This window comes from Mytilus trossulus, unplaced genomic scaffold (assembly GCF_036588685.1).
Source record: "Mytilus trossulus isolate FHL-02 unplaced genomic scaffold, PNRI_Mtr1.1.1.hap1 h1tg000234l__unscaffolded, whole genome shotgun sequence".
Classification (NCBI taxonomy): domain Eukaryota; kingdom Metazoa; phylum Mollusca; class Bivalvia; order Mytilida; family Mytilidae; genus Mytilus; species Mytilus trossulus.
The window spans coordinates 254,620-279,159 of record NW_026963315.1 but is presented as its reverse complement, the minus strand read 5'-3'; the positions used below and the strand labels follow the sequence as shown (position 1 = coordinate 279,159).

At 30.3% G+C, this 24,540-nt stretch overlaps 1 protein-coding gene across 1 annotated transcript in view; it reads right to left on the bottom strand.

The window, feature by feature from the left end:
* Positions 1-24,540, bottom strand: part of LOC134701222 (uncharacterized) — a 38,046-nt gene that overhangs the window by 8,948 nt on the left and 4,558 nt on the right. The window contains exons 2-7 of the mRNA XM_063562354.1: positions 24,073-24,139; positions 22,283-22,305; positions 21,214-21,519; positions 20,222-20,337; positions 19,356-19,533; positions 18,909-19,031 (exon numbers count right to left, since the gene is read on the bottom strand). Coding sequence (XP_063418424.1) covers positions 18,909-19,031; positions 19,356-19,533; positions 20,222-20,337; positions 21,214-21,519; positions 22,283-22,298 — 739 coding nt within the window. The 5' untranslated portion in view covers positions 22,299-22,305; positions 24,073-24,139. The remainder of the gene's footprint in view (positions 1-18,908; positions 19,032-19,355; positions 19,534-20,221; positions 20,338-21,213; positions 21,520-22,282; positions 22,306-24,072; positions 24,140-24,540) is intronic.

Sequence of the window (24,540 nt, the reverse complement as noted above, 5' to 3'; positions counted from 1 at the left end):
ACCGAAGTTAGAATCAGAGCCAAAACAAAAATAATTATGACCAAACTATGCTATTTAAAGTACTGAGACTCACGTTGTTATATATAACTCAAGGTCGATAATTTAACTATTTTTTTCTATTTTGGTGCTTTCGTGTACAGCTACAATGTATAATAAATATATAACTTGAATCTTTGTAATGTCATTCTTTGTATCAGGGTAGATACAGTATTAATTAATATCCGATTGAGCTGTATGAATTAGAAAATTAGTTCAATAATGTTATACGATGTTTCATTCATATTGGTTTCATTTGATATAATATATTATAAGGTAAACAGTAATAGAAAGTCACATGTAAAAAGGATCGCTAAATGGTTTTCTAGTTTTGGTTTTAATGGAAAGACTAATTTTAATTCAACGTTAATGCAAGTGGTGGCTGATTATGTACTATAGTTATAAGAATAAATAATGTTTGGAGAAAATACTGTTGGAATAGGTAAACGTACTCTATTTTTCCATAACCTTTTTTTTTTGGTACCGAAAAATATCGTATGATTGACATTTACGAATCGACTTAGGAGGTGTTTCAATAATGACATGTTTCAATCAACATGGTCAGTTTGAAAGAAAATCACAGGGCGATTCACAGTGGAGAAACTAGCGGTTAGCTGGGATATTGAAATTAAAGGGGAAAAAGCTTTTCAATTTACAGGAAACTAGTCTTTTAAAACACTCTACCACATTGCAGGAGATAAGATATGTTATATAAATTACTTTGTATAAACATTTTACCACAACTTCTTTTTTATATAATGATAATATAAGTATTAAAGAAAAAAAATATAATTAAAAACCAATTGTTCAGAGAACAATTGAAGGTCTTTCCACATCAATGTTCAAAAGTATTTAAAAGAAGCTAGTTCCTGTATACTCAAAGTTAAAAATAGGCATCCAATCATAATTTTCTTCATACTGACGCGATAAATAAGAGGTTTCCATTTACGGTTGAGTAAATTAAGAAAGATTATAAGCTACTTCCGGTGAAGTAAATGTCACTTCTGGTCTAAAATTATAGTTTATTTTACACTGATTCAAAAATGTATAGTTTTTATATACATTCGCCTGTAAACCAGGAGATAATTGACCACTTCCGAAAGTCACTTCTAGTCTTAAGTGATAGTTTACAAAAAATATAGATTCCGAGTAATTTTCATGAAAAAAGTGCAAAAAGGCTACTTCCGGTTTTCTCAAGGTCACTTCCAGTTGTTATTTTTTAAGGTCATATATCACCTCACCTTTTTTAAAAGGTCATATGACTTTTTAATGAGCCAAGTTTAAGTCATATTCAAATAACCTTATATAGAGACATTTAAGGGGCACTTACTTCTACAAGATGCCATAAATTGTATCAGACCAAATGTATCCTCATTACAATAAAGAAAACATTTTGCACTTGTTCTTTTATAAATATCTTTCAAAGTATCGGAGAAAATTCAAAAACAGGCAAAAGGCACAATTAAGAACTTGACCTTGACCTTTGATCGTGACCTCATTTTCTAAGTTAGGACCTAGGAGCCTCAAATCAAAAGATTCCAGAGTAATATGGTACAGGTTTATGAGTTTAAAAAACATATCGACAAATTCATTTGGTAAAGGTACAATATAAATAACTCCTATAAAATTTGATCGAATCGCTTCGATCCAACTTAGTCAAGGATTTCTGAGGATGTAACGAACAATTTGTGAAAATAACTTTGTCAACATCTTTTTTTGTTACGATGGAGATGCACTCATTTAATAAAAACAGTGAATAGGGAGATAACTCTCACAAAGAAAATTGTTCGTCTTAGCAGGGTGAAATTAAAAAGTGCATAAACTGTACGACACAATATAAGAAATATATAAGCGACATATTATAAAACAAAAATTTCAAAATGTTGCGAAAAAAAAAGAATAATCAGAAGAAATAGAATAGGTTTTTCCACAGGTATGTTTAGGTTGTCGTCACATCATCACACACTTGCTATCACGAGCTAGTTTTCTGTTTTAAAGTATAAAAATCTCGTCTGAAACCCATGTAGATGTGTTATTATGTTATAATCTTTCTCCTCTATCATGTATATTGCACATAGGTTAGGACTCAACCATTTAACTTCAGGAAGGTGGTATGGTCTTTTGTCTGAGCCAGACATTTTTTCAAACGTTTTTCGACCATAAAATTCACATTATTTATTTTACAAATATAATACTCTAAACAAATGTATACTTATATATATATACTATTTATTAAATTTGTGATCAGAATATTTATTTTAGGAAAAAAATCATAACCCCCCTATTTTTAAAGTAAAATGTGCATTCCTTTACTGGATGTATCTATAGAAGAAACATTTTGCCTTGTTGCAGACTCATTGATCTTATGAGCTTGACCTTTATGCATCTTGCCGATTAATCTTTTTTTTCTCCTGTTTGCATTCTTGCGATAACTTTTTTTACTTTACTCACACACAAAGTGCAAAATGATGAATTACACAGGTACCAGTACAGTACTATTTGACATGATTTTTAAAGAAGATGTCATAGCTACAGTTAATTTCGTAGACTTAGTCTCACTTTAGTACTTTGACTTTGGTCAGATTGCTTTATATTTGACACCCCGTATCCATTTTCATTTCATAGGTTTTTATAATACATATGGATATTGACCAATCCCATGTACATGTATCAGCAATACACTATTTGATAGTGGATAATTGTCTTATTGAAAATAATATCGCATCGCCTTACTTTTAATTACTAAATTACATCTAGTGCAAAAGTATGAATCGTCTATAAATAAACTCATCATAGATACCAGGATTGAAATTTTATATGTGTATCAGATATCACGTTTTATATGTGTAGATAACTTCACACTTTTTCAATGGAAAATCTAACAAACAATGGTACATGTTATTGCCATAATTTAATACATGAACAGAACTACAGTGTTAAGTGAAAATATCTGACACTTCGTAAACATCTAAACTTTGCCTGTATTCTGCAACCTTTAATGAATAAAGTCCTAAACTATGGGAACATATTTTCATTTAAACATACTTAACATAAATAAAAATAAATAAATAAAAGTAAATAAACTTGAAATAATTATGTAGTGGCCAAAACAGTTTTTCAAATTTGGTATTCTTTTTTTTTTATAACATGTCCACACTTAAAATTGTGAAAAGTTGATTTCTGATGATCTTTTCAAAATGGAAGGAATCATTTTTTGCAGACGAAGAATGTTATGTTTACAAACAAATAAAATCACGTGACTTTATTTAAACAAATGTTTTTATTTTTTAATCATTTAGTAATCGAATCAAGCATTTTGAAATAATGAAAATGAAAATCTATTATTGAAATAAAATAATAGAATATTCAATCTTACCTTAGTGTATGAAACTATATACAACAGGAAGTATAAAACATGTTACTAAACTTAGCCGATTCGTCACATAACCCTACTCGACGAGATTTCATCGACAATTGAATAGATTACTTTTGAAATAGAACATTTTATGTTCTAAATTACATGGCCCCTTGAGTGCATACCACTCAAGTAATTGAAGTAATTACGTCAACAGTAAGACATTACAATATAACATAAATAATATGATAAACCGAAGTTAGAATCAGAGCCAAAACAAAAATAATTATGACCAAACTATGCTATTTAAAGTACTGAGACTCACGTTGTTATATATAACTCAAGGTCGATAATTTAACTATTTATTTCTATTTTGATGCTTTCGTGTACAGCTACAATGTATAATAAATATATAACTTGAATCTTTGTAATGTCATTCTTTGTATCAGGGTAGATACAGTATTAATTAATATCCGATGGAGCTTTATGAATTAGAAAATTAGTTCAATAATGTTATACGATGTTTCATTCATATTGGTTTCATTTGATATAATATATTATTAGGTAAACAGTAATAGAAAGTCACATGTAAAAAGGATCGCTACATCATGGTGTTCTAGTTTTGGTTTTAATGGAAAGACTAATTTTAATTCAACGTTAATGCAAGTGGTGGCTGATTATGTACTATAGTTATAAGAATAAATAATGTTTGGTGAAAATACTGTTGGAATAGGTAAACGTACTCTATTTTTCCATAACCTTTTTTTTTTGGTACCGAAAAATATCGTATGATTGAAATTTACGAATCGACTTAGAAGGTGTTTCAATAATGACATGTTTCAATCAACATGGTCAGTTTGAAAGAAAATCACAGAGCGATTCACAGTGGAGAGACTAGCGGTTACCTGGGAAATTGAAATTAAAGGGGAAAAAGCTTTTCAATTTACAGGAAACTAGTCTTCTAAAACACTCTACCACATTGCAGGAGATAAGATATGTTATATAAATTACTTTGTATAAACATTTTACCACATCTTCTTTTTTATATACTGATAATATAAGTAATAAAGAAAAAAAATATAATTAAAAACCAATTGTTCAGAGAACAATTGAAGGTCTTTCCACATCAATGTTCAAAAGTATTTAAAAGAAGCTAGTTCCTGTATACTCAAAGTTAAAAATAGGCATCCAATCATAATTTTCTTCATACTGACTCGATAAATAAGAGGTTTCCATTTACGTTTGAGTAAATTAAGAAAGATTATAAGCTACTTCCGGTGAAGTAAATGCCACTTCTGGTCTAAAATTATAGTTAATTTTACACTGATTCAAAAATGTATAGTTTTTATATACATTCGACTGTAAACCAGGAGATAATTGACCACATCCGAAAGTCATTTCTAGTCTTAAGTGATAGTTTACATAAAATATAGATTCCGAGTAATTTTCATGAAAAAAGTGCAAAAAGGCTACTTCCGGTTTTCTCAAGGTCACTTCCAGTTGTTATTTTTTAAGGTCATATATCACCTCACCTTTTTTAAAAGGTCATATGACTTTTTAATGAGCCAAGTTTAAGTCATATTCAAATAACCTTATATAGAGACATTTAAGGGGCACTTACTTCTACAAGATGCCATTTGTATCAGACCAAATGTAACATATCCTCATTACAATAAAGAAAACATTTTGCACTTGTTCTTTTATATATATCTTTCAAAGTATCGGAGAAAATGCAAAAACAGGCAAAAGGCACAATTAAGAACTTGACCTTGACCTTTGACCTTGACCTCATTTTCTAAGTTAGGATCTAGGGGCCTCAAATCAAAAGATTCCAGAGTTATATGGTATAGGTTTATGAGTTTAAGAAACATATCGACAAATTCATTTGGTAAAGGTACAATATAGATAACTCCTATAAAATTTGATCGAATCGCTTCGATCCAACTTAGTCAAGGATTTCTGAGGATGTAACGAACAATTTGTGAAAAGAACTTTGTCAACATCTTTTTTGTTACGATGGAGATGCACTCATTTAATAAAAACAGTGAATAGGGAGATAACTCTCACAAAGAAAATTGTTCGTCTTAGCAGGGTGAAATTAAAAAGTGCATAAACTGTACGACACAATATAAGAAATATATAAGCGACATATTATAAAACAAAAATTTCAAAATGTTGCGAAAAAAAAAGAATAATCAGAAGAAATAGAATAGGTTTTTCCACAGGTATGTTTAGGTTGTCGTCACATCATCACACACTTGCTATCACGAGCTAGTTTTCTGTTTTAAAGTATAAAAATCTCGTCTGAAACCCATGTAGATGTGTTATTATGTTATAATCTTTCTCCTCTATCATGTATATTGCACATAGGTTAGGACTCAACCATTTAACTTCAGGAAGGTGGTATGGTCTTTTGTCTGAGCCAGACATTTTTTCAAACGTTTTTCGACCATAAAATTCACATTATTTATTTTACAAATATAATACTCTAAACAAATGTATACTTATATATATATACTATTTATTAAATTTGTGATCAGAATATTTATTTTAGGAAAAAAATCATAACCCCCCTATTTTTAAAGTAAAATGTGCATTCCTTTACTGGATGTATCTATAGAAGAAACATTTTGCCTTGTTGCAGACTCATTGATCTTATGAGCTTGACCTTTATGCATCTTGCCGATTAATCTTTTTTTTCTCCTGTTTGCATTCTTGCGATAACTTTTTTTACTTTACTCACACACAAAGTGCAAAATGATGAATTACACAGGTACCAGTACAGTACTATTTGACATGATTTTTAAAGAAGATGTCATAGCTACAGTTAATTTCGTAGACTTAGTCTCACTTTAGTACTTTGACTTTGGTCAGATTGCTTTATATTTGACACCCCGTATCCATTTTCATTTCATAGGTTTTTATAATACATATGGATATTGACCAATCCCATGTACATGTATCAGCAATACACTATTTGATAGTGGATAATTGTCTTATTGAAAATAATATCGCATCGCCTTACTTTTAATTACTAAATTACATCTAGTGCAAAAGTATGAATCGTCTATAAATAAACTCATCATAGATACCAGGATTGAAATTTTATATGTGTATCAGATATCACGTTTTATATGTGTAGATAACTTCACACTTTTTCAATGGAAAATCTAACAAACAATGGTACATGTTATTGCCATAATTTAATACATGAACAGAACTACAGTGTTAAGTGAAAATATCTGACACTTCGTAAACATCTAAACTTTGCCTGTATTCTGCAACCTTTAATGAATAAAGTCCTAAACTATGGGAACATATTTTCATTTAAACATACTTAACATAAATCAAAATAAATAAATAAAAGTAAATAAACTTGAAATAATTATGTAGTGGCCAAAACAGTTTTTCAAATTTGGTATTCTTTTTTTTTTATAACATGTCCACACTTAAAATTGTGAAAAGTTGATTTCTGATGATCTTTTCAAAATGGAAGGAATCATTTTTTGCAGACGAAGAATGTTATGTTTACAAACAAATAAAATCACGTGACTTTATTTAAACAAATGTTTTTATTTTTTAATCATTTAGTAATCGAATCAAGCATTTTGAAATAATGAAAATGAAAATCTATTATTGAAATAAAATAATAGAATATTCAATCTTACCTTAGTGTATGAAACTATATACAACAGGAAGTATAAAACATGTTACTAAACTTAGCCGATTCGTCACATAACCCTACTCGACGAGATTTCATCGACAATTGAATAGATTACTTTTGAAATAGAACATTTTATGTTCTAAATTACATGGCCCCTTGAGTGCATACCACTCAAGTAATTGAAGTAATTACGTCAACAGTAAGACATTACAATATAACATAAATAATATGATAAACCGAAGTTAGAATCAGAGCCAAAACAAAAATAATTATGACCAAACTATGCTATTTAAAGTACTGAGACTCACGTTGTTATATATAACTCAAGGTCGATAATTTAACTATTTATTTCTATTTTGATGCTTTCGTGTACAGCTACAATGTATAATAAATATATAACTTGAATCTTTGTAATGTCATTCTTTGTATCAGGGTAGATACAGTATTAATTAATATCCGATTGAGCTTTATGAATTAGAAAATTAGTTCAATAATGTTATACGATGTTTCATTCATATTGGTTTCATTTGATATAATATATTATTAGGTAAACAGTAATAGAAAGTCACATGTAAAAAGGATCGCTACATCATGGTGTTCTAGTTTTGGTTTTAATGGAAAGACTAATTTTAATTCAACGTTAATGCAAGTGGTGGCTGATTATGTACTATAGTTATAAGAATAAATAATGTTTGGTGAAAATACTGTTGGAATAGGTAAACGTACTCTATTTTTCCATAACCTTTTTTTTTTGGTACCGAAAAATATCGTATGATTGAAATTTACGAATCGACTTAGAAGGTGTTTCAATAATGACATGTTTCAATCAACATGGTCAGTTTGAAAGAAAATCACAGAGCGATTCACAGTGGAGAGACTAGCGGTTACCTGGGAAATTGAAATTAAAGGGGAAAAAGCTTTTCAATTTACAGGAAACTAGTCTTCTAAAACACTCTACCACATTGCAGGAGATAAGATATGTTATATAAATTACTTTGTATAAACATTTTACCACATCTTCTTTTTTATATACTGATAATATAAGTAATAAAGAAAAAAAATATAATTAAAAACCAATTGTTCAGAGAACAATTGAAGGTCTTTCCACATCAATGTTCAAAAGTATTTAAAAGAAGCTAGTTCCTGTATACTCAAAGTTAAAAATAGGCATCCAATCATAATTTTCTTCATACTGACTCGATAAATAAGAGGTTTCCATTTACGTTTGAGTAAATTAAGAAAGATTATAAGCTACTTCCGGTGAAGTAAATGTCACTTCTGGTCTAAAATTATAGTTAATTTTACACTGATTCAAAAATGTATAGTTTTTATATACATTCGACTGTAAACCAGGAGATAATTGACCACATCCGAAAGTCATTTCTAGTCTTAAGTGATAGTTTACATAAAATATAGATTCCGAGTAATTTTCATGAAAAAAGTGCAAAAAGGCTACTTCCGGTTTTCTCAAGGTCACTTCCAGTTGTTATTTTTTAAGGTCATATATCACCTCACCTTTTTTAAAAGGTCATATGACTTTTTAATGAGCCAAGTTTAAGTCATATTCAAATAACCTTATATAGAGACATTTAAGGGGCACTTACTTCTACAAGATGCCATTTGTATCAGACCAAATGTAACATATCCTCATTACAATAAAGAAAACATTTTGCACTTGTTCTTTTATATATATCTTTCAAAGTATCGGAGAAAATGCAAAAACAGGCAAAAGGCACAATTAAGAACTTGACCTTGACCTTTGACCTTGACCTCATTTTCTAAGTTAGGATCTAGGGGCCTCAAATCAAAAGATTCCAGAGTTATATGGTATAGGTTTATGAGTTTAAGAAACATATCGACAAATTCATTTGGTAAAGGTACAATATAGATAACTCCTATAAAATTTGATCGAATCGCTTCGATCCAACTTAGTCAAGGATTTCTGAGGATGTAACGAACAATTTGTGAAAAGAACTTTGTCAACATCTTTTTTGTTACGATGGAGATGCACTCATTTAATAAAAACAGTGAATAGGGAGATAACTCTCACAAAGAAAATTGTTCGTCTTAGCAGGGTGAAATTAAAAAGTGCATAAACTGTACGACACAATATAAGAAATATATAAGCGACATATAATGAAACAAAAGTTTCAAAATGTTGCGAAAAAAAAAAGAATAATCAGAAGAAATAGAATAGGTCTTTCCACAGGTATGTTTAGGTTGTCATCACATCATCACACACTTGCTATCACGAGCTAGTTTACTGTTTTAGAGTATAAAAATCTCGTCTGAAACCCATGTTGATGTGTTATTATGTTATAATCTTTCTCCTCTATCATGTATATTGCACATAGGTTAGGACTCAACCATTTAACTTCAAGAAGGTGGTATGGTTTTTTGTCTGAGCCAGAAATTTTTTCAAACGTTTTTCGACCCTAAAATTCACATTATTTATTTTACAAATATAACACTCTAAACAAATGTATACTTATATATATATACTATTTATTAAATTTGTGATCAGAATATTTATTTTAGGAAAAAAATCATAACCCTCCTTTTTTTTTTTAAAGTAAAATGTGCATTCCTTTACTGGATGTATCTATAGAAGAAACATTTTGCCTTTTTGCAGACTCATTGATCTTATGAGCTTGACTTTTATGCATCTTGCCGATTAATCTAGGTTTCACTTTTTTTTCTCCTGTTTGCATTCTTGCGATAACTTTTTTTTACTTTACTCACACAATAAGTGCAAAATGATGAATTACACAGGTACCAGTACAGTACTATTTGACATGATTTTTAAAGAAGATGTCATAGCTACAGTTAATTTCGTAGACTTAGTCTTACTTTAGTGCTTTGACTTATATAGCATATTTACACATTGGAAGCGCCAGAGTTATACATCTAAAACATAAGAGGACACATCGCCGCGTGATTGCTATTCAATTCGAACTTATTTGTACCCCTTATTACAATTATATGCTTCTACTGTGCTGAATCACCGTTTTATGGATTACTTCCTAAAGATCAAACAGATAAAGACCTGTTAGTTTTATAGATTTAATCAAAACGGGCAGACACGTAGACATTTTTTCAGAATACCTGCAGATAAAACTCTGAACAGCATGACCCACCATGGATTTTCTCTTTATATTATCACCTTTTTAATTGAAACATTTCCGTTCGTGTCAACCTCGCATCCAAGGTTATCAAATACCTGAGCGAATTTGTTTGTATCTGAGAGAAATAAGAATGGTAGTGTTGTCCTTGTGATTATTCGTTCAAGAATATTCACGGTTTCCTGAATGTTTGTCACCATTACGGCCAATGTTAAGCTACACTCATTATGAAAATTAGAAGATGTGGTATGGTTACCAATGAGACAACTCTACACAAGAGACTAAATCACATAGATATTAACAAATGTAAGTCAATGAACGGTCCTCAACAATGAGTTAAGTCCATAATGCATAGTCATTCAGATTGAAGTCTTATTTTGAAATGGACAGCTTTGAAAGACAGTTCATCAAGTTCTGAACAATTACTCGTAGTTGCTATAAGATTTATTTCACCTATACTTGAAACTCAATTCGTTTATCAGTTTCATATTACTTCCTTCGAGCATTTAAATCGGTACAAACAAGAGCTTTCTAATTGTGAACTTTCCATTTCTAAGGAGCAACATTCCAGCAGCACCTGCATACGGGGTATATATATCTCCCAATTGATACGATATTCCCGTGCTTGCATTCCCTATCATGATTTTCTTGATAGAGGGTTGCTGCTCACAAGGAAGCTATTAAACCAAGAGTTTTAAATGGTGAAGTTGAAATCATCCCTTCGTAAATTTTAGGGACGCCATAACGAGTTGGTTGACTGTTATGGAATAACCGTTTCACAAATGGTATCAGATAAGTTCCTTACGTCGTAACTACAATCCCCTTACCTTTCATGGATGTGACCTAAATAATTAGACTATTTACCGGATTTGATATCACATAACCAACAAGACGGGTGCCACATGTGGAGCAGAATCTGCTTACCCTTCCCGAGCACCTGTGATCACCCCTAGTTTTTGATGGGGTTCGTATTGTTTATTCTTTGGTTTTCTATGTTGTGTCATGTGTACTACTAGTATTATTTGTCTGTTTGTCTTTTTTCCTTTTTAGCAATGTCGTTGTCAGTTTGTCTTTTTCCTTTTTAGCCATGGCGTTGTCAGTTTGATTTAGATTTATGAATTTGACTCTCCCCTTGGTATCTTTCGTCCCTCTTTCTGAATAGTATTAATCATACAAGTTAAACAAGTTCATGTTTTCATGCCTTACTATGATTTTTTAAATAATCCACCCAAGCGTTCTGGATAGAACGATATGTATCATTAATAGTTCCATCAAATTTTAAACTTGGTTACTTCTTTGCGTACAAGTGTACATAAACGATTTTGATTATATACATGACTCTTCATACTTTGAAAACATTTATTATATCTGCTTTCTGCCTCTTGTACTAAATAACAAATTGTAATTTTTCAAAAGTTAAATATATATAAAAAAGAAGACGTGGTATGATTGCCAATGCGACAACTCTCCACAAGAGACTAAAATGACACAGCAATTAACTATAGGTGACCGTACGGCCTTCAACAATAAGCAAAGTCCATACCGCATAGTCAGCTATAAGAAGCCCCGAAATTACAATGTTAAACAATTCAAACGAGAAAAATAATATAGTCTATTTAAGATGCTTACATTCTATTATAATGGTCAAATGTCTATAATAATAGATAATTGGCAGGAATAACTGAATGTCTCGCTTGGTTTCACTAAAAAGTTGTTGCTGGAAATATCCATTCATGACTTCAATATTTAGTCAAGAGACAATTTTAGACTCACGTTGTGTCCAGACGGCATCGGTTAATACCTTAGATAAAACTTCAGAAACGAAGTCTGATTCGGTAATTTGCCATAGGGACTTGTTAGGAAGTACCTTATGCGTGGTTGATATGAAAATGTTTACCCGATGTGCCCTAGAGCTGAGCAACGAAGAACTCTTTTGGTGTCCTGACGTTTGATTTGATCACAGTCTCTGTCAATACTTGTGGATCAAGCTAAGTTTTTGGCCCTTTTAACAAAACTGTATTTGTAATAACCTCCAAAATCAAACCCAGCATTCATGTAAAGGTATTGGAACTCTTCATAGAGATCCATATATTTACACTAAATTTATTGTCAAGGAACCAGAAAATCCCAGCCTTGCTTTTGTTTTAGTATAGCACCTTATGATATTCATACTCAGGTTTGAGGTTGTTGTCTGGTAACAAAATGTCTTTTCTGTCTTAGGACAACGACCGCAACGATAACGTCAAACTATTATACGAATGCAAAAAGATGAGGTTGTATAAAACAGTCTCTTTGCGATTTCCCGAAGAGTCTCAATAAAAGTTTATTACAAATAAGGGCATACAAACAATGCTTACCCACTGAGTAAGCTAGAGTTAATCTCTCTGTAGTTGCTTTTAATGTCAGAATTTATAAATTTTATTTACTAAAATATCATGCATTCCATACCGTTGATTGAACATGTTTTATTGCTTTGTAATTTTAGTGGATTTTTTCACTTGTATCTGGCGTTCAACTAAGCAATTGACTCTAAATGCGACTAAGATTGTAATATTAATTTCTTTTTGTTTATCTTTATTTGAGTTTTCCTATGTACATTAGTCATGTTAGTAGTTTTGTTCTTTATACACAATTGCGTGTTATGAATGTCTTCTTGAGCTTTACCTAACATACAATTCTACAATTCAAATTAATTGTAAGGATTGCCACCGATAATACAACATAGCATCTAACCTGACTAAATATGCAACGTTGAAAATAATTTTGCAGACTTAAAACCTCCAATTCATTATGCGTGCAATTGCAAAAAGTGGAATAAGCAATACTTAAGTGATCATTACATTGAAAAAAAGAAGATGTGATATGATTTCCAATGAGACAACTCTCCACAAAAGACCAAAATTACACAGCAGTAAACAACTATAGATCAGCGTACGACCTTCAACAATTAGCAAAACCTATACCGCATTGTCAGCTATATCAGACCCCGAAATGATAATGTAAAACAATTAAAACGAAAAACTAACGGCTTTTTTTGTTAAAAAAATTAACATAAAAACAAATATGTAACACATACATGTACACCAACGACAACCACTGAATTACAGGCTCCTGACTTAGGACTGGCACACACATATATAATGTAATAGGGTTATCCAATCAAATAAAAAACATGCTAACAAATTCAAAGCCATATATTCTAAATATAATTAAGAATTCATTGATGTAAGCTTTACTTTATTGTTGTTTTAACATGGATAGGAATTGTACACGTGAACATTTTTGCCCGAGAACATTCTTTAACACCTTGATATAGGTATAGCTTGCATCAATTATTTCGATTCTGATTTGAAAAATTAAGGAAAATTTATGTCCCATTGGTACAAGGGTTGAGCTTTTATGTAGGCTCTTCCATGAACATCTTACTGTTGTTTGTAAACACGCAAACTACTGACAATGTAATTGTTCAGAGGGATGAGTTTTGAACAGCCAGCATAAACGGTAGTCGTATTTAGGACAAAAATATCAATTCCGAATTGCAACACACTATAAGTCATAATAAATGATTTAGGAACAACATGTGCATCATTTAAGAGTATTGAAGTGTTAATTAAATATATGAAATGCATGCCAAATTGATAAAACTTATTATTCTTTAGTATTCGACATATGCATAAGCAAACATCTTTTATTGGATTTAGAGCATGGGTTTATTTACAAAGCGTTTGGATACAGTTCCGACAATGTGTTATAATCTTAATCACTATAAAATAAATGTCAACAAAGATAATCATAATAATACTTAAAAAACAATTCTTCAGAGAACAATCGAAGTCTTTCCACCTTGATAATAATAAAAAAAAATAAAAAAAAAAATAAAAAAAATGTCACTCCGTGATGATGTAATGTGGTAAATCAAACTGATATGAAAAAAATAAGATTAATAGGTTTATACAGAAGACATAATTGTTTTTATAATGAACCAGAATTTTTTTTAGGTCAAAAGGTCAAAATCTAGAACGCCAAATTGACCTTTGACCTTGACCTTTATTTTGAGGTAAAGGTAAGTGATCTCAATTCAAAAGACCCCCGGTCAATCACTTGTATGGTTGAGGAGAAATACTGGTTTAAAATTCATAAGGGGAGAAAACTCCTATAAGGGTTAACCAAGGTTGAAGTTGCGCCTAATTGCAAACAGTTATTTGGCAAACACATCATATCATTTACTGTAACAATTTCTTTTGAATAACGATAACAAGCAACATTCAAAATTTATAACATGACCTTGACCTTTGACCTTGACCTCAATTTTCTTCAAATGGACCAAGGACTTCATATCAAAAGACTGTAGGCCTCTACGACTTACAGCGTATGAATTTATCCAACATTTCGTCAATCTTAAATTTTTAAAGGAAAATAACTCCAATAAGATGTCTGCCAATCACTCCAGTTTAATGAACCAAATCATTCTTAAGAGTAGACAAACAATTTGGTGAAAACAGTTTGCTAAAATGTTTTACGGTTTTAGAGATATGGCGATAATAAGAAAAAGGGGACGCGGGAAGATAACTCCTATAAGAATAAGTGTTCGGTCATACAGGGTGAGTTTTGAAACCCCCATTACTGAACAACATCATTAGCGAAAATTCCATTCTATATGTTGTCAGACAAAAAAGCATCTCAGGCGGAAGAAGAAAAAAAATAATCAGAAAAAAAAGGTCTTTCCACAAAAAGTTGAAAGACCTAATAAATCATGTAAATAGATATTTTCAAATCCAGTATTGTGATGGGGTTTCGCGCAACCTTGTGTCTCACCAGATATTGCTTCTGTCAGTGTACAAGTGTATTGATGACTAAAATGTAAGTCCGTTTATCAGTAAAATACCAAATACTTTTTCGTTATATATTTTTTCTTAGTTTTACAGATAATAAAATTGAGAATGGAAATTGGGAATGTGTCAAAGAGACAACAACCCGACCAAATAAAAAAACATCAACAGAAGGTCACCAACAGGTCTTCAATGTAGCGAGAAATTCCCGGGCGGGGTTAAACATGTTTGTGAGATCTCAACCCTCCCCCTATACCTCTAACCAATGTAGAAAAATAAACGCATAACAATACGCACATTAAAATTCAGTTCAAGAGAAGTCCGAGTCTGATGTCAGAAGATGTAACCAAAGAAAATAAACAAAATGACAATAATACATAAATAACAACAGACTACTAGCAGTTAACTGACATGCCAGCTCCAGACTTCAATTAAACTGACTGAAAGATTATGATTTCATCATATGAACCTCAGACACAATCCTTCCCGATAGGGGTTTAGTATCATACCATCATAACATATATGAGAAGAACATAACCCGTGTCATGTCAACGTTTCATAATAATCAATCAAGGTTTACAAAATGAGCAACTCTAAAAAGTTTAAGCCAGACAATCTCTATTCTATAACTGTTATCAAAACGAAGTTAATATCTGAAGAAAATTTTGCTTTTAACATAATTACTTCTCAACCATTTAACAGATTTTTAAAACTTTCATAAAGCTCTATCAAAGTTGGACAAAGCAATTGGCGTGTAACTTTTAATCCTGGATTTTATCCACTTCTAAACAGAAAAAAAAAGATATAAAAAAAGAATTCAATCTATCAGTAAAATATGGTGAAACAAATGATATTATCTAATGTTGCCGTGCATACTTCTTCTTTCATGATGTTCATCTTAAATAATTTAACTATTTTCCAATTTCTTCAAAATAGATATAGGTTATTCACGACTAAAAAACCTTTAAAATCAGGCAGAACCTGAGTGTTAAAAGTAAAAAAATCAATAATATATATTGTGATCAAACTTTTACTCTAGTTTCTATCGTAAAGTCAGAATAAAACAAAATTCTGCAAAATTTCATAAAATACGACGTAGGTTAGACAAAGTTCGGACTAAAATAACATTGACCACAGACTGAACTTAAATATTCGCGCTGATACTGACAATAGAATATTTTATTACAATGTCTCGCCTCGAAATAAACAATAACGAAAAACAAGAAAATACAATCTGAAAAAAAATAAATGATAACAGTTCAAACTTAATTTACCAATGTATGAACTAAAGCTATAAATTAGCTTAGTTTGAGTTCGTATGTTTGCAAAACAATGTCCTCTACTAAATCTTTTGGATGTTGCTTGCTCTCAACCTATTCATATCCATCCTACATGCACAAATGCATAATTCATTTTGTATACTTATTTAATTAGTGTTACACATTCATATTGTATTTACAGATTCAACAACATTCTTAATTTGTCATGAACATTTTAATATAATTATAAAATAATTAATAGCCACCGGAAACAAGCTATTGATTCATATCAATATCTTTTTCTAATAATACGAACATATTATATATGTATTACCCAATAAGTAGAATGCATTGCAATCAAATAAGGTTACTTCATAAGACTTTCTTAAATATAGCTGTATTTAACATTCATTTCTAGTCTGAAGAGAATTTACTTAATGATACATTCTGGTATCTGCACGGTAGATATTTTTAAATTTCAAATTCTTCCTTAGTACATGCTCTGGGTCCCAATTGTATTGATATATTCAATACAGTTCTTTCTATATCGTTAAAAGATCTAATACATGTAAGAAGACTTTATTGGTAAGTCAAATGTTCCTCTGTCTGGCACAGCCATGTATATATGTATTAAAACCCATCAATGAAACTAGGCTACACAATGTGTATGCCAGAGGCGTCTTTGGTCTACACAAGACATTTGGATAAAAACAAAGATTTCAAGCCAAAAGAAGAACGAACATAAACAGCATAGAATGCACAAGCTTTCGAAAGGGGTTAAAGATTTGTCTCATTGGCAATGATACCACAACTTCTTATTTCTATGTACATGGATGTATATTATACACTTGGTAACACATGCAAAAAACGAAGGCTTCGCATAGCTATTGACTAGACTAATTTTAAGTAATGCAAATAAATGATAGCTGTGACATACGTTGGATCGGATATAAGTTATCGAAGATAGATTTGGCTTTTATCATACTAATTTTGTCTTAATTTGTAGTATTCCTAAAATACATGTAGTTTCTATACGAAAAAAAACACTTTATCGTTATATCCTCCTCGCCCTATACAAATCGTCTCTGAATTGGAGTTGTAAAGCACGATATACTTATTACTTATTTGTTTACGTGTGGCAAAAAGTGGAAGCTTCCGACATGTCCGATAAACGTAAGTATTTTGCAGCAAATCAATTAGCTCAACTTAATATTCGGAGCAATATTCCAAATAATTTAAAAGATGTATACAAAACACATCATTTAAAATAAAACAGCATCAAGGCTATAATTACTACAATTACCACAAGAGCCAAGCATAGACTATGAAGGCAACACACCTGAGGTGGATTGTATTCTAGATAACAATAATCAGATACAAATAACATCAAACAAGTAAGGTCTGCTTATAATGATACCCAAAGTATCAAGACAACTGACGGATGTACGAGTTGAAATAACAGTCATATTTCTCAGGGTGTTGTACAATGATACTACTAGGATCAGCTAGGCGAAAACAAATGCAAACGATTAATGACTGAATACATGTACATATTAAAATCATACTTTTTTCTAAAAGTGAAGTTTGCTTTACAATAAAAAGCGATATACATTGCCCTGCTTTGCAGAATTTAAATAAGAACTGATTCGACGTATCACACACATTTGCTGACAACCTTTTGAAGCAGCTGAGATTTTATGCAATGTTTCACATGATTCGTGAAGCTCAAATTTTGGGTTCAATGTTGTAATTTGTAGAGTGGTGTTCTCCATGTTTTGCCATGTCACTACAATTATGTTTCTTTGGTATTGTGTACCTATTTTGTAAGCACATGTACGTATTATAAATGCCGAAGTTATCTCTTAATTGCACGATTTAACTCTGCATCCATACTTTACGTTCGTACAGTATAATATAAATGTTTCCCTGCAAAATAAAAGTAGCACGCTCTTAGAAAATGCAGCTGTGATAATAAAATAAATGGAAAAAACCTTTTTTGTGTGGTTTTGTATCACAAGACGTAAAAACAAAATGCTTTTCACAAAATGAACAAACGTAGTATAATGTTTAATTCATAGTTTCGAGATAAGTCGTTCCAATAATATATTTTATGGTTCAGGCTTATCTTTAATTTTCTAAATTTTCACCTTTTTTTTCAATATCGACATCATATCATTTGTTTTTATAATTTATCAATCGATATATAATCATTGGAAACTCATTGAAGTTTTGGATTACTTTCTCCATTATAGATATCAATTTAACATCACAGCTACAATTTTTATTTAGTTTCTGATCAAGTAAAATGTATCTCAACGTGTGTTTCTGTACAATTAGAAAATTCCAGAATCCTACATCCTCTCTCTATCTCTATCTCAAACTTTTGTTTTTGCGTTGTGCATCTTCATCTATTTTATAAAGTGTTCAAACTAAATATTGTCAATGCTTTATGTGTTCTGAATGATCATCAAAACTGTAATAACGTGATATAAGTATAAAAAGAAGTTGTGGTATTTTTCTTGGATTTAGTTTGATAACCAAATGATAAGCAATAATAATTGACTTCAAATTAGTTGGTTGATAGGCGTTATTAAAGATTATATCCAAATATTTATTTTCTAAAGTGACTATAGAAATACTTACAAGTGATTGAGGACTTTTTCCACACATAACATACAGCTATAACTAGTAATGCAACAAGAAGTGTGGCTGCTATGCACACTGTTATGCTTATTAGTAATCTAGTTTCCTCACCAATCTGTAGATCTGAAAATGAATACCAAGCATCATACATAAGTATGGGTGTGTTCAACAAAACTTGAAATGTTCTATAAATTTTAGTTGAGTTCATTAAAAATTAAAAAAAATATTTATCTAACATGTTAAGCTATAGAAACATAAACAAAGTATGTTAAATGAATCATAGGTGGTGCATTATTGTTTAAATAAAGATATAAAGCATAAGTCATACAAATTAACAACAAGAAAAAGTAGCAGAATCGTCATTCATCATAAAGATTTTTTTTTAAATCAGAACATAAATATGTGCTCTGGTTCTTTTGAGTACACATATAAAACCTTAAAACTCACCCTTGCAAACAAACGTGTGTTCTACTGTAAATGTAAGTGTCCTTTTTCCTACAAAACATTCAATTTGAATGGGATCCAAACAATTATGAAGAGGTTCAGCAGATTCAAGTCCATACGTCAAATTCCAAAGAACACGAAACTTTGACTCATTTGTAACTGTCAAACTTTTAGTAGCTCCCTAAAAGATATAATATGCGCATGAAACAAAACCTTTTTAGATCTACAACAATGCACTTTAACGTTCGACATACAATATTTTAATCCTTATGTTTATGACAATTTTATTTAATCCATTTTGATAAATAAATGACTTAATGATAAATATGTCTTTATGATAATTCAAATAAAAAAAACCTTAAAATACAAAACTCTCTCAGAAAAATCGAAAACGGATAATCATTCATCAAATGGCAAAACATGAAGCTCACATACATCCAAAAAATGGGAAGCACCTCTTATACTCCTGACTTGGTACAGTTTATTTTTCATCAGGAATTATTTGACAAAAGGATAATATACAATAAAAAAAAATGATATAAGTCTTAAGCATATAACATATTTGTATTATAGTAAAACATACCTATAAAATAAGTAATAAATGAAAATCAAACTGACAATATAATGACAAAACATTAAAAAATGATGAAAATTCATTTAATAATCATATGATAATGGACACAGAACACAACATATACAACACAAGACTGAGCAAACCCACCAATCACTCGATATATTCTTTGATGCTATAGAAGGGTAAGCAGGTCTCAGCAGTAAATCAAAACATCATAGATATATTAAACACAATCTCAATCTGCTGCAACCTGCCCAGAATACTTATTTCTTTTTTAGTCACTCTGAATACTTACATTAATAATAACCTTACAGACTGGTTTCGGGAAGACTTTCTGCAGTTCAAGGCTCAGTATAAATGTTCCATTTTGATGTTGATAGACGAGATCAGTTGCATTTCTGTCAGGCAAATCTGTAAAAATAAAATCACATAATTTTCATGTACAATTATTGTTATATATACAAAGAAAGATAAATACTGATTCTTCTAGGATACACGGGACTAAAATACGTAATAGCAGGAGCATGGTACAAAAGGAGGTTCTAATATAGAGTTATAAATGGGTAGGTTTTAACAGACATTTTACATACGCTCCTCCATAGCACAAATTGCTGTAACCAATCTGTTATCTTTTTTTCATTTTTCGCAATGTTTGTTACACATGTTAAATGCACTTGTAACTAGGACATTATTAGGAAAGCACATGTTTTCCACCGCTTTAGAAATCCGATTAAGAGGAAATCAATATTGCTACATCAATTTACATAATTACATAGCATACTTTATGTTTTAAGTCATCAATCAATGCACACGGACAACTGTTTGATTATGAATAAAATCAACAGTAGTAAATTGGGTGTTCAATAATCAGAATTCTATCGAGATTAAACAAATCCGTGCCACAAAGTAATATCGAGGGAAAACAAGGAATGATAGAACTACTGAAGTACAAAGTAACCCACAAAAGTCAGGCAATAACACATTATCTAATAATCTTACATCAATTTTAGAATATTTGAATTATTTGAATTCGAATATATACAGATAATAAAACAATACTTTCATGAAGGTCTTGCACGGTCTGTCATAATCATGATCAATATCGATTGCCAAAATTGAGGTAACTGGTGAAAAAACATTATTCAGTAATGTCATCATACATGCATATATTTTTTTAAAGTTGTATCAATTATAATATTAATTATGTTAAAAGGTCAGACAATAGAACTCTAGTATGGGCACAACAGATAAGTAGAACCAAATGTGCAATCTAAATCAATAACTTACAAACAAAATTCTTTTCATTTATGTCTAGAAATTTTTGATCTATGTCAAATCCAATTCGGCAAGCATAAGGACACTGTAAGTCACTTTCTGATACTTTTTCAACAGTGAGTTCATAAACAGTTGATGATTTTATTTCTTCCTTATATTTCTTTGAATCAATGGTTACGCCGTCATAGCATAACAGTTTATTGTCTTCACCACCTCTCCACTGCCTGCTTTGATGTGAATGATTATCTTTGAGGGATTTGCATTTTAATTTTAGTTCTTTCCCCATTTCTATCATGCCATCTGGTAGTTCTAACATAACTGTAAATACACACCAATTTAAATATAAACCTCAGATCGTGAATTGGTTGCATTTCTACTGCGTTATTTTGAGTGATATCTGTTTTATTTCGTGTCAATGTGTATATCAAACATTTTATAATACCATTGGTTAAGAATACTACTACATTGCATATTGAATATCAAATTGAAAGATATATTTTGTGTTTGCGTTACATATGTCATGTAACTGCTTTCATCTCTCCAACAAATAGCAACACGGTTTTATGTTTAAAGTTTGTTTTATCTTTAAAATCTTGAAAATACAAAAATAACAGATTAATACAATCACATATGTAGTAGTAACCATTTCGCTCTTTATACAAAATGTGACCTTCACCCAGTCTGTTTCATTTTGAATTATTTTTAAAAAGAAATAAGTTCTATAAAAAAAATCACGTTTTGCATGGTTTAGATATTCGAAACCCTATTCTTTGTTTGTTTTTGTGTGTTGAACATTACACATTTCAAGATCCATTTTCACATTCTATTCTTTTCATCTATACATATGAAAAACACAATGATGATGAAACTTTATTTCTTATCAGAGACATTGTGTCTGTTTAGTCATCAACATTTTTAAAACAAAAATATGAAATTAATCAAAATGTTGTTAGGAAAAATTGAAACATACAGTAACAATTTTAAATATCAACTGATAGTACCTACAATTAAAGATACAAGTACAACATAGGGTTAAATATTCAGTTGTAGAATTTTGTTATAAAATAAAACAATCCATTACCTTTTGTTGATGCCATGTGTATCCGGAAAATAAATATTGATATAATTGTTACAGTCAATTCCATATTGGTTCCAATATCAATGAGACCTGAAATGCAAAATTCAGCCAATATATGTATTGATTTGAAACATGAAACTAAAGGATACAAAAATGCATACACTCATTGGCAAGTTTTGTATTTTGAGTAGATATGTTAACGTTCAATAATAGCATGTCTGCTTAGTTATTAAATAAGTTAAATTTGTTTTAACAAAACCTTGAATTTTGAAAAGGTTTTGTTTCGAAATCAATAATTTGTTTTTTTCAATAAGAAAACACACTGATTCCTTTATTGTATTTCAAAGAACACAAAGGACGGCAATTCAAATACCAAGCTGTTAACTATAAATATGGTTCTTAGCACTTAATCTGATCGTCAAGAAATATTATATTGTGGCTTATTTAATTGGTTCATTTGATCTAGTTCCTTCAAACGAATTTGAAAGGTAGGCAGTACTCGATTTTGTGCTGAATCACTTAATAGTAATAAATACAACTCTTCTATCTGTCGTATGAATTAATTCCGGACAGAACATATTCATACCTTTTCAATAAATATTTTTGAATTGCGAAACACACATGTTCCCTCAAAAAAGTGGCTAGATATTAACAATGTCACATTATAAAATATCGTGACTCCTCATTAGAAACAGTTTCCACCATTCACACATTTCACACACTGCGTCTTATTATATTTTTAATCGTGTTTCATTACCAATTTTACAGAAATACATAATATCATATAAATATATTGTAGATTTTTTTCTTTTAGAAGACAAGCAGCTTTTTGACATGACACCGTCTTTAAAAAATAGTATTTATGTTCCACCGATTGTATTTTTATTTTCACCGAACACATATGTTGGCTATGGATGAATAATTCATATCAATAGTAAATAGATATCCTTTCTTCGTAATGTATGTCAATTGTTTTGTACTGATAAATGGATAAGTAACATTAACTTTCATTATAATCATAAAATTAACACCTTAAACTGTACAACTTTTATTTCTATATTTCATGAACACTTGACCAAGTAACACAATGACTAGGTTTCCACTTTTAACAGGTTTTTCAAAAGTCAAAAGTAAAAGTTGTTCGACTTTTTGTTTTAAATTTGTATATGCCTCAATTCTAAATGTATAGGGAAAAATGTAAACAATAACACTGTAAACAATAACCTGATAACGTCCCGTTCCTTTTATGTTATAATGCGAATTGTTGACTGCTTTGAAAATTTCATATGATTTTATTTCAATTTATCATGAAACATTATTTGAAACAAACCAAATTTCAAATGAAACAAGTTTAAGAAACAACATCAGCACCAACTAAGATCACGATACAAGCACATCCTGTCATGTTTTGAAACTTACGTGTTGGTATTATTTGCCGCATTCGATTACGATTTTGAAAAATTATAAAGACCCATGATTGTATGAAACTATCAAGATACACACATTAAATTATTTTTAGATATTGCGAATATGGAAGGTTTCAATGACACAAAAGAACAAATTTAGCCATTGCGTTTTAAGTAATGTTATATTTCTACTTGTGTTTATGTTTTTAAAGTCCACATGTAAGCCTTAATTGCTTTTAATCAAAATAATTGTTTTTACAATCGTATCATCTATCTTTCCGGCACAATTGTTTTTTTTAATTGAAGTTGTAAATTGTCTGTTTATTGTCCTGATTTTTTAAATTTTGGACTATGCACACATTTTACATATCATTATAACTACATTACTTTTTTTGCTTAATTATTTAAAGCTGCACAGTGACATGTTCCATATTGGTTCCATTATTATCAAGACCTGAAATGTAAATTTACAATATCATATAAGAAAATATCATCACTCCTCATAAGAAACAGTTTCCTCGATTCACACTTTTCATACACTGCGTCTTATCATATTTTAAATCGTGTTTCATTACAGATATTATACATAATATGATAAAAAATATATTGTAGAATTTTTCTTTTCAGAGACCCGGTGCTTTTTGACATTACACCGTTTTTAAAAATAGTATTTGTATTTCACCTATTGTAATTATAAACATATATTGACTATGAATGAATGAATCATATCACAACTAAATCGATATCCTTTCTTCGTTATGTATGTCAAGTGTTGTGTACTAATACATTGACTAGCTTTCCATTTATAACAGGTTTTTCGAAAGTCAAAGGTAAAAGTTGTTCGACTTTTTCGTT